Source organism: Pseudonaja textilis, chromosome 12 (genome assembly GCF_049901715.1).
Source record: "Pseudonaja textilis isolate UNSWEBS1 chromosome 12, rPseTex1.2, whole genome shotgun sequence".
In the NCBI taxonomy this organism is placed as follows: domain Eukaryota; kingdom Metazoa; phylum Chordata; class Lepidosauria; order Squamata; family Elapidae; genus Pseudonaja; species Pseudonaja textilis.
Genome location: NC_142001.1, coordinates 6,565,577 through 6,577,865, shown reverse-complemented (window position 1 = coordinate 6,577,865; position 12,289 = coordinate 6,565,577). Strand labels below are relative to the sequence as shown.

General features: G+C 41.7%; 1 protein-coding gene across 2 annotated transcripts in view; it reads right to left on the bottom strand.

The window, feature by feature from the left end:
• Positions 1-12,289, bottom strand: part of GAB3 (GRB2 associated binding protein 3) — a 77,539-nt gene that overhangs the window by 14,401 nt on the left and 50,849 nt on the right. Inside the window, exons 4-6 of one of the 2 annotated variants that reach the window (XM_026703071.2) lie at positions 11,541-12,013; positions 8,849-8,904; positions 1,058-1,313 (exon numbers count right to left, since the gene is read on the bottom strand). In XM_026703071.2, coding sequence (XP_026558856.1) covers positions 1,058-1,313; positions 8,849-8,904; positions 11,541-12,013 — 785 coding nt within the window. The remainder of the gene's footprint in view (positions 1-1,057; positions 1,314-8,848; positions 8,905-11,540; positions 12,014-12,289) is intronic. The other variant, XM_026703072.2, reaches the window with a different exon arrangement.

The following is a 12,289-nucleotide window of genomic DNA, read 5'->3' as shown; positions in this document are numbered from 1 at the left end:
ACCTTCTTCAGAAGCTTCTTGGATGAGAAGAAGCTTATTGAATGAAAAGTTGCCTCTTGAAAAAGCACCTTTGGGTTTACCCTGATTTAATTGTGCAACTTTAATTGCACAAAGTTGTAGGGTGACTTTTTCTCTTTTCACTATGGAATCTAGCCACCAACTAATCTGTGGCCATGACTTGCCTGTGTGATTTGGACAAACCCAAAATGTGCTATTGTCCATGTCATCTGTCTTTGGGACTTCGGGGTACTTACTGTATCCTGAAATCTGTCCTCTGATTTCTTGAAAGTTTTTTTTGCCTTGTTTCTGTTTCTTTGCCTTTTCCCAAGCATTTAGCATTTCTTTCAGGTTCTCTCCTAATATCTTATCTTGGTGTTTACAGGTAGTCCTCACTTAACAACCGGTTGTTTAGCGACAGTTCAAAGTTACGAAGAACCTCCCAAGAGCTACTTAAGGGCCATTTTTGAAGTTCCAGTGGTCACATGATTACAGTTGGGGTGCTTGGTATGTTTATGGTTGTTTGCAGCATCCTACTGTTAGTGACCACAATTTTCGACATTCTTTTGCCACTTTCTATCATTTATTTCTGATTTCTGGCAAAAAAGAAAAAAAGCCCATTTGAGGAAAAACAGGTGTCTTTGCTTAATGAATGTAGCATTCCCTTAACGCTCACAATTTAAAAAAGTTATAAAATTGGGCAGAGGTGCACGGTGACCTGTTTAATGACTGCCATGACTTATGACCGTAATTCCGATCTCAATTGCAGTCGTTAAGTTGAGGACTAGCCTATCATTGAAGAGTGGGGAAACTAGGAAAGCTGCTAGAAAGATGATTTCTCAATGGAAGATAAGATCCCCATACCTTGCCTCCTTACGGGCATTTTAGGAAATTAAAATAAAGGTTCATCAGTGCCAATCCCGGACCTGGTCTCATATCCTAGAACTGACATCTCTCTCTCAGCTCTTTTTGCTCACAGTAGTTCCACCATCCCCTTGCTCTCCAGGCCTGCTAGGGAGATCCTTAAGGGGAAAGACCAGGGGGAAAGAAAAGAGCTTACATTTCGTCCGAGGCTTAAGATCTCGGTTCACCGGCGGGGGTTCCAAATCCAAGGGGAGCTCAGGCAAGGGGCTGGTGAGCTTTTCCGTGCTAACTTCGGCAAGAGCGAACGTAGCTGATCCTGGGTTCATGGGAATGTAGCCATCAGGGGTGCAGTCAGTTCCTGCGATAGGAGGGGAGGTGCTTGGGTGCATGGGGACGTAACTGTCTTCGGTGTTGCTGGACGCGCAGGAGTAGAGAGGGCTCACTCGGCGAGGCTTCACAAAACGAGAAAAGAAGAGGCAGAATGAGCACGATCAGCAAGGCATCTCCAGATCAGAAGCGAATGACTGGGTTGGAAGGGAGCTTGGAGGTCTTCTAGTCCGACCCTTTGCTCAGGCAGACAACTCTCTCCTATTTCAAACAAACGGTTCTCCAATCTCTTCTTCAAAGCCTTCAGTGATGGAGACCCACAGCTTCTGGCCGTAGGCCTTTCCACTGATTAATTGTTCTAAATGTCAGGAAATTTCTCCTTAGTTCTAGTTCTCTCTCTGATTAATTTCAATCTATTTTTCCTGTCCTGCCTTCAGGTGGACTGGCGAACAGGTTGTCTCTCTATTCTTTCTGGCAGCCCCTTAGATACTGGAAATTGAGTGCCATTGAACAATGACAGGCATTCAGCATACCCTAGATTTTTTATTCTTTTTAGACGGTATTTTTTTAATTGCCCGTAATCCCCCAGAGTCATCAAGAGGGAGCGGGCAGCCATATAAAATCTTCTCAATAATAAGCAAACAAACAAACCCATCCATCTTCAACAAACTTCCCAACAGTGAGGACAATTAACCAATGGAACAGCTGCCTACAGAGATCATGGGTGCTCCATCACTGGAAGTTTTTAAGAAGAGACTAGACAGTCACTTGTCTGAAATAATATCGGTTCTCCTGCTTGAGCTGGGGGCTGGACTAGATCAAGGGTCGCCAACCTCTTGGACCTCAGGGACCACCAAACTCATAATTTTAAATCCTGTGGACCAGAGACTCTGGGAAAATCCCCCCCAAAAGTCTACAGCAAAATTCCCCACCCCGTTTTCCTACCGATCAATCATTCTTCATTTGGGATCGCAGGATACCGTCTCTAGCTCTGTTCTCAGGGTGGGCGGGAGAGAGAGACTTTTGGCTTCATGCAAGGAAAGCAGCAAAGTCTTTCTTTCCCCCAAACTCCGCCAGAAATGAGTCTTTGGGAGACTTGTCACGCCGGCTCAGCCTCTTGGAGCAGGAGGCCTTGCAGGGTCCCAAAGACTCATTTCTGGTGGAGTTTGGGGGACAGGAAGAAAGACTTTTGCTGCTTTCCTTGCATGTAGCCAAAAGCAGAAGAAGAAAGAAGCAGAAAGAAGCAGCCCAGTGCGTGGGGCGAGTGGCAATTATCACCTGTGAAGGCCTTTAACTCAGTTGAAGGCCACCAGCAAATCCTACAAGCCTTGTTTTCCCTACTTGCAATCCCTGTGTCATCTCTGAATGAGTAAAAAGGGTGCAAGAGATGAAGCTGTAACCTACAGGTCCAAGGAAGGAAGGCTAGTTAAAGGAGAAGTGCTAGTGAGAATGTATGGATAGTCCCTTGAGGACTTTTCTTGACCATGGATGGACATCTCATATTAATCTTGTGTTTTGCTTTAGGCTGCTTTCTCCACAGCAAATTCAGCTCAAAATTACAGCACCAAGGTAGTAATCTTGTGGTTCTTCAGAAGTTGCTGAACTGAAGCACCCAGTGTAGAAAGAATGGCAGAACCTGGGTTCAGAGTTAAAAGAAGGATCAGCCTAGAATCCCTACATAGCCACAAATAGACTGAATCCAACCTCCCCCCACCTCCCTATGGACCCCTAGCAAGGGCTAATCCTTAGTTGAGAAGATCCTGGACTAATAGAAATAAATCAATTTAATTGGAACTTCACGTGTGGACCTCGTCTTTCGTGCCTGACACTTGGCATTCTTTCACACTGGCATCGTTGGGAAATATAGTTTAGTATCAGCAATAGGTAGAGAGACCACCGATCACAAAGAGAAATGTTTTGGGTTAAACAATACATGGCACTTGTCCCTATGAGGATTGTCTGAGGATTCAATCGCTTAATAATGGAAGCTTCACCAGCTTTCTGAATCGACATTGTTCAGAATTGCCTTCTCAACTTTTGCAGTTCATTCTGTTTAAAAACAAGATGGCTATGAATGCCTTCCCTGTCCCTCCTTCCCATTGCATTGTTCCCAGTATTACAGTACAGAGACCTCAATATCCCATTTTTGCATCAATACAAGCTAAGCAGAAAAAGAATTCCAAATCAATATTTAATGCAGTCATATCAGATATATGCACGATTTTTTTTTCAAGCACAAAATGTTGGATTGATGAAGAGATTTCTGAAATGGTTAATTATAGTTTTTTGGGGAGGGATCACAACTGATGAATAAATCCCTCATTCAAGGACACAATTTGCTGATGGAGCATTTTGCTTTGCAAAACTCAGCCTCTCCCATTTATACATAAAATGACACAAGATCATTTTGGGCTTTGGGGTACTTTGCACTGTCCAATTTTCAAATTATCCTTATTCTCTGCTGATTGCTTTCCTCCAACCTCAACTAGCTCTTGATGACATATGCTAACATTAATTTATTCCAGAAGTTTAGTTCATACAAATCACTAAGCCCCAAAATGAGATTGTTTTTTTCTTAGTGTAATGTATAAACTCAATCTTAAAAAAAGCTATAAATTATTGACTGTAAACTAGTTATAATTGAAAACCAATGGTTTTACAAATCCTTGTTTGTTTTAACATCCAAATCCTGATCCGGCAGCCAAGTGAAGCATTTTTCTAATTGTTCTTCCCTCTGATGCCATGTTTAGAAAGTAAGATGGTGGTCCAAATCAGGCTGGCCAAAGTAATTTTTTCCAAATCTCTGACTATTGATATGTTGTCTAAGAGAGGTAGTATTTGGCTCAACTGAATTGTTCCAATTAAATTGTTCCTATTTATTTATTTATTTATTTATTATTAGATAACAGGTATAAGTGGTTATAAATACATGAAATGGATACAAATAAGAAAAAAAAAGAAACAATAGGACAGGGACAGTAGGCACGTTGGTGCGCTTATGCACACCCCTTACAGACCTCTTGGGAAAGGGGTGAGGTCAATAGTAGACAGTTAAAGTGTTTGGGGTTTGGGGAAGAAACCACAGAGTCAGGTAGAGTATTCCAGACATTGTCTTCTCTGTTGCTGAAGTCGTATTTCCTGCAATCAAGTTTGGTGCAGTTTATCTTTAGTTTGTATCTATTTTGTGCTCTTGTATTGTTTTGGTTGAAGTTGAAGTATTCATTGACAGGTAGGACATTGCAATATATAATTTTATGTACTATACTTAGATCGAACTGAAGGCTGCGTAATTCTAGGTTTTCTAGGTCTAGAGTTTCAAGTCTGGTGGTATAAGGTATTCTGCTATAAGTAGAGGAGTGGAGGACTCCTCTCGTAAAATATTTCTGGACTTTCTCAATTGTATTACCATCAGATATGTAATGTGAGTTCCAGACGTATAGTTCGATGACTCTTGACTTCAAGTAAAAATATAATGGTCTTCAACAGTATTACACCCAGTGAATAGAAGTTGCCAATCAAGAGATGAGAGATCGTTGTCTATAAGATCATAGTTGCCTTTTTTGAAGTTATAATTGGGGGTCCTGTCGTTATGGTGATTTTTGTGAGGACATACGTTGAGACAAAAGTCAATCATGCTGTGATCACTGTTGGAAAAGGGTTCTTTAATTTGTATTCTGTAAATTGAATTCAAACTGTTGCAGAAGATGAGATCGAGGCAGTTGTTAAGTCTAGTATTGTTAGTTACTAGTTGTTCCAGTCCTAGTGTAGTAACGGCATTGTACAGGGTTGTAAGAATGGGTTCAGTTGTACATTCTTTTAGTGTAGGCAGGAGGCAGCACATGTCAGTGGTAAAGTTAGCTTGTTTGCATGAATTATATCATAGTCAGAGGCATGATATCAAAGTAAGAAGCGGATTGAGGTGTTTAAGGACAGTTCACAGACGATGGTCTCAGGAAGAGCAAGCTCTTGTATAATTTGGATCTTTTTTAGATTTAGAGACTTTTTATAGAATATAGCAACTCCATCACCTCTACAGATTTCGCGATCTGACTGAAAAACTTGATATTCTCTTGCAGTGGTAATGGAATCTGGGAAATATGTATTTAATCATGTCTCACAGACAAATATAATGTCAAATGTGGCTGAGCTTAGAAGAATGGGGAACTCATGCATTTTATTTGTGAGGCTTCTTGCATTAAGTAGTTTGCATTTAAGATATGAAGCAGTGAGTCTGGAGGAAGTAACGGGCGTGCATCCCCAACGTTGGATGTTTGGGTGATGGATATTGTGGCGTGGGTTGTGGCTCTTGCTTTTGATAGTCAGCACAGTAATCAATGTATACATTTGTATTACCTACTTTATTTTTTTAATTATATTACCAATATTTAAGCGGCTGTCACAATGATCAGGGGGAGGGGTCAAGATATTTTCCAAAGCACCAGAAGGCAAGACAAGAAGCCATGGATGGAGACTAATCAAGGAGAGAAGCAACCTGGAATTAAGGAGAAATTTCCTAATGGTGAGCACAAGAACATATGGACTACACATCAGGGCAAAGCAATAGACGCAATCTACATAGACTTCTGTAAAACTTTTGAGTCAGTGGTACATGACAAACTACTACTAAAACTAAAATCTTATGGTATCTCTGGACACCTACATAACTGGATAGAAGCATTCCTGTCAAACAGGCAACAAATGGTCAAAATTGGGAGTGTCCTATCAAATTCTGTACCTGTCAACAGTGGTGTCCCCCAAGGCAGTGTCCTAGGACCAACTCTTTTCATACTCTACATAAATGACCTCTATGATCATATTAAGAGCAACTGCATTCTCTTCGCTGATGATGTAAAGTTTCAACACCAGAGACAATAGTGCTACCATTCAAAAAGACCTTGACTATGTATCAGAATGGTCAATCAAATGGCAACTTCAAATCTCAACAAATAAATGCTCTGTCTTACATATTGGCAAAAAAAATCAGAAAATAAAATACAAACTAAATAGTCAAGACCTTGTGTCAGATCCAAACTCTTTCAAGGATCTTGGAGTATTCATCTCTAATGATCTAAGTGCTGGAGCCCACTGTAACTACATAGCCAAAAAGGCATTAAGAGTAGCTTCTTCTCTGGTAATATCACACTACTAACTAGAGCATACAAAACATTTGCTAGACCTATACTTGAATACAGCTCATAAGTCTGGAACCCATATCATGTATCTGATATTAGCACAATTGAAAATGTCTAGAAATATTTCACAAGAACAGTTCTCCGCTCCTCTACTCATTGCAGAATACCTTATGCCACCAGACTTGAAACTCTAGACCTAGAAAACCTAGAATACGCCGCCTTCGGTCCAATCTAAATATAGTATATAAAATCATACATTGCAATGTCATACCTGCAAATGAATACTTCAGCTTCAATCATAACAATACAAGAGCACACAATAGATACAAACTCAAGGTTAACTGCACCAAACTTGATTGCAGGAAATATGACTTCAGCAACAGAGTGGTCAATGTTTGGAATACTCTACCCGACTCTGTGGTTTCTTCCCCAAACCCCCAAAACTTTAACCTTAGACTGTCTACTATTGACCTCACCCCTTTCCTAAGAGGTCTGTAGGGGGCGTGCATAAGCGCACCAATCGTGCCTACCGTCCCTGTCCTATTGTTTCTTTTATATTTTTCTTATAAGTATCTATCTCATGTATTCAACACTATGTTTATTCTTATACCTGTATCTTGTAAGCATTTGACAAATTAAATAAATAAATAAATAAAATAATCAATCAACCAGTGGAATGGCTTGCCTTCAGAAGTTGTGGTTGCCCCAACACTGGAGGCTTTCAAGAACAGACAAGATGGCCATTTGTCTGAAATGATGTAGTATCTCCTGCTTGAGCAGGGGGTTGGACTAGAAGACCTCCAAGGTCCCTTCCAACTCTGTTACTCTGAATATCAAAAGTCATGGGTTCTCCAGATGGTCTTTCAGTCTAATTGATCCCTAGACCATCCAGGGAACCTTTAGACCTGTTTTGTCAATGTTTACTTGCTTAAAGAGATAAATAGGAAGACCATAAGTGGCCAAAAATTGATGGGAATGGAAACAACCTCCGACTTCCTGCTGGCTTCCCCACTGTCTTTGTTTGTGGAAAGCTCGCAGCAAGGACTGGAAATCATGTTCACGTGTCCAGCGCTAATCATGGTGCTGTTGCAGTGACCACAAATACAGCTGTTCTGAAGATCCTTGAAATGTCAACTCCATTGCAGTAATGGGTGATGAATTTTGTACCCATTCTTTAAGTTGATGCATTTGAGGTACCTTGATGCAAAAATTATTTTCCCTACAATGCACTGCTTTGGCTAATTGAAGGTGACCGAGTTTTAGTAGTGTGGAGATATCTGTCAACGTTTCTGTTTTTATAAGGTGAAGAGCATTGCAATCTACAGGCGAGGGGGGACTAGGATGACAGAACATGTAGCTAATTTCCTCAAAATTCACAGGATTGAAAACCTTTCGGATAAAATTACAAGATGTTCCCCTGTCATCTCAGAGATTCTGGTCATCTGATTGCCAACGTACAGCAAATGTAAGAAATTTATATCAGTTTCTTCTTCCCTCTGATTTGTCAATCCTTCAGCTAAAGGGGTCAAAACGATTAAGGGCTGTTCCACACCGATACTAAGCTAAAATGTGGCTTATTTACTTGTGGCATAGAATGGCCTGCAAACCCGACAGTGTCACTGTTGTGGTTTGCTGGCAGCAGGTGCGGATGGCTGAGGTCTCGGAGAGCGAGGACTCAGATGGGGGGTCTGCGTGTGAGACAGGGATGGGGCCAGGACCATCAGGGAATGCAGTGGTGCCTTTGGAGATTGTGGAGGCTGGCAGCAGTGATGAAGAGGCCCCCGAGGAGCCTGTGCCCAGTACGCATGCGCGCATAGGATGCTCCAAGAAAAGAGCAGCTGCAGCAGCATGGGTGACCCGGGAGTAAGGCTGCAAGGAAGTGGCCCCTCCCTTAAGAGATAAAAGCAAGCCTGAGAGACCGGGATTCTTTGCAGGAAGCAAAGACGTTTTTGCACTCAAGCCTTGAGGACGTTCGGATTATCTTGGTTGGTGTTTGGAGACTCTTTGTGTTTGAAATATTTCTCGGCAACTTTATCTAGTGTTCTTGGCAGCCTTGCACAACCTTGGCAAGGTTCGTTCTTATCAGAGACTATTAGTTTGAAACAGCCTTTTAACCGTGAAGGAACGGAATTCATAAAGGATCATTAAAAGGTTTTGCTGTTACCTCTGTTTTGTGTTTGTTTCCTCGGAACAAGGTTTGGGTCAGAACAGAAACTTGTGAACTTGCACATTATACAGTAAACCATAATTAAGGAAACCATCATTTTGGGTAATTGAACTTTCTTGAACTGAAAAAGCTTCTTGGATGAGAAGTAAAAAGTTTTCAAAGAAAAAAACCAAAAAAGTTGGAGAGAAAAAGTTTTGGAGAGAGAAAAAAAAGCACCTTGGGGACAATTTTGGTTCTAGTTTGTATCAGGGGCTGTTTCTTTCTTCTTTTACCTTTATCTGCCAACTGGTTCACATTTTTTCAAACCTCCCCTGCTAAAACCACTGTGTTAAGTGTGTGTAAGAGAAAAAGTAACACTTACCAAGTTCAAGCTCAACCTCTTATCCCTGCGCCGTAAAGAATTTTCTTCCATGTCTGCTACAAAACAAAACAAAAGAGCAGAAGGCAATTCATGAGAAATTGCTAAATTAAGAAAAGCACAATATTTTATGAAGAAGGAAAGAGAACTTGTTCTAAGCACCGGTACAATATGCAATTTGGGAGAAATTCAAATCTATCCAATTAACCGGGGCCAAAATACATTGATTTGAAGCCCTATTCAGTACCGTTGAGTCTGAAGTTACTTCATGGCAAGTATTATAGAACTGCAGCATGAACTTACTCCAAAATAAGCCCCTTAGGTCAAATCAAATCAAATTGATGAGAGTCACAATTAATTAAGATTAAAACAAAAACATAGTTATCCTACAATATCTAAAAAGGATTGATGGTTAATCTGACATTCTCTGCAGACTACAGAATGGTAGTTGACTATGGTCAAGAAAATGAAATTGATTTGATTAAGATAAAATAAATCAGAATGACCAGGATAATGTATGCAGTAAAGAGTGGAAATAATAATTCCTGGTGAGCACTTACATAAAGAGGGCAATAGAGAATAACACGTTCCACTGATTCAATTAGTCCTCCATCATACGGACATAGTCTCTGTTCGAGAGGCACTTAGGTCCAAGACTAAAATGTGTCAGGAGTAAGGGTCCACATGTGAAACTCCAATTAATTTGTTTTGTTGCTACTCATGCTTATACACAGGAATCTTAGCACCTGCTTGGAGTTAGATAAGGCTCAATGGAATTCAAGGGGTTCGGACTTAGATCGCTTGTGTCTATGTAGGGATTCTAGGCTGATCCCTCTTTTAAATCCGTCCCCAGGTTCTGCCACTCCTCCTATATCATAAATATTGCAATGGCAGCCTCTGCAGGTGGGGGGGGGGTAAAAAATTTCTTCTTTTTTTGTTAAATAACACGGTCGTTAAGTGAATCTAGCTTCCCCATCGACTTTGCTTGTCAGAAGGTCGAAAAAGGGGAACACATGACCCCAGACACTGCATAAATATGAACCAGATCCCAAGGGTCTGAATTTTGATCCCCTGACCACGGGGATGCTGCAAATGGTTGTAAATGTGAAAAATGGCCCTAAGTCACTTTTTTCAGTTGTAACTTTGAGCGGCCATTAAACGAACTGCTGTAAGTTGAGGACTACCTGCATATGATAAGGATGGAGAACATATTATGTGATTGAAGTCGGGCTGGAGTTGAGTCTACTGTGAAAGAGGGTTCATTTGGAAAAATTCATCACTGTATGTGTGAATGTTTTTGTTTTTATGCTTCAACCGGCACACACCCTTTTAGCAAACTCCTTTCCAACACAACTCTAGAGTCATGAGTAAGAAGAATAACATTTCCAAGGATGGGTGTTGCTCTCAAAAGCTTCCAAGAATTGGTCAGGACACTGATAAGCAGGCTGGTTCTTTACTATACAAGGGTTAGAAATATGATCCAAACGCTCAGGCAGAGACAATGTCTGTCCAAGGAAGGAAGGGGGGAAAAAAAGAAAGAAAAGAAAGAAAAAGAAAATAGATGCAAAATCCCTAAAGACCTTTTAAAAACCGAGCACTGTCTCGCTTATTTCCTCAATGGCAGATTTCCTAATACGGGGTGGATCTCCTCCGTGACTGATAATTGATGACCTTGTTGGCTGTTACTGTTATGAGATGGAATTTCATAGGCTCTGAGGACAGTTGGATGTTACACTGCCTGCAATTCAAGGTTAGCATGCAGCCATCAAAACTAATTGCCATTGCTTGCCTGCTCCTGTGTTATATTGGCTGAGCTGCTGGGACATTTTGCATCACCCATATGTTTCAGGCAATGTTGTTTGACCTCATGGTGGAATCTCCATCTAGGCTGGAGGGAGGCATTAAGAGGGGGTTGAGCTTGGAGTCCTTGCACTGCAGAAAGCGACACAGGCCTGACCACCCCCAGAATCCCTGAAGCCTTATCTGACTGATCCCAAGGGAAAGCAGTCAGTCTGGGGAGATTCTTGTAACACTGGTGGCTAGCAATGACGTCTCTGTTTGAGATCATTCATGAATGGTTCTGTTTGCTTGCACCTGACAGAACCCAACCTATGTGATTAGTTTGTTATGCTGATTATATAAAGCCTTTGTCTGGCCTCCTAATCAACCTATCTAAATTGGGGTCCATAAAAGATGAATGTGGAGAGAATATTACAATTTGTATGTTGGAGGGCCTTAAAAAAGCAAGACAGGAACAACATCAGATCATTGGAGCTGTGATGTTGGAGAAGGCTCCTGCGTATTCCTTGGACACAAAAGGTGACCAAGAAACAAGTATGGAGCTCATGACACCAGACATGATACTGGAAGGCAAAACCACAAAACTGTGTCTTATTTACCTTGGCCATGTCACACAGGGGAATTCACTGGAGAAAGCAATGATGCTTGGAAGAGTTAGTGGTAAAAGCAAACAGGCTATCAAAGAAAATGGCGATTGGACACCATCAAAGCTGACACCAGCCAGAGTATAAAACAACTCAAAGACGCAGTGCAGAATTAGATGTGGAGAGAACCAGGCCCACAGAATTGCCAAGAGTCGGACATGACTGAATGGATAAGATCACCATCGTGTTGGGGGACAGAGAAGACACATATTTTAATAATCCAACTCTGGGATCTCCAAATTGGCCCTTACCTCTCCAATTCTTCATGCTGTCCAGTCCAGAGAGGGAAATCCTCCTTGGAACGAAGATCCCTGGAGAGCTGGAGATCCTTGCGTGTCCATTCTGAAGGACCACACCAGCCTGCTCTTCAGCTCTTCTGTCCGGAAAGTGGGAGGGCTTTGGTGGCCTGGGAGGGGGAGTCTTAGCCAAAATCTCCATTTCGGTAAAGCCATAGGGTAGAGTGTTCTGGCTTTTTTCTGCTAGGATGGTTGGCGTCGCAGGAGGCCCTGACAAGGGCGAGGAAGAAGAGAAGTCACCAGAAGGAGGTCCGCTTGAATCTGTGTTTCTTGGAAGGATTCCATGAAGGGTTGGCTGGACCATCTCTTGAAGCAGGCCGCCAGAAAGCTGTAAGCACAGTGAGGACTGAGAAGACACGAAGTCAAAGAAGACATCATCGGATAACGTCCTCTCCAGAGAACGGTCAGAATTGGACCAACTGTGGCACCTGGAAGAGAGGCAGGTGTTACCAACTCCATCTCCGGACCCTTTTTTTTTTAAGCTTCCTCCCACTACAATGGCTCAATGGTTCAATACCTGCGGTGTAGAAGTGCAAAAATGCAAAGAAATAGGTGGTGCTGCTGCTTCTATCATACTTACCTGACAGGTTTTCCTTCAAATACAGGTAGTCCTGGACATGTGACCACAATTGAACCCAAAATGTATGTGGCTAAATGAGACATTTGTTAAAGGAGTTCTGTCCCATTTTATGATCTTTCGTTGT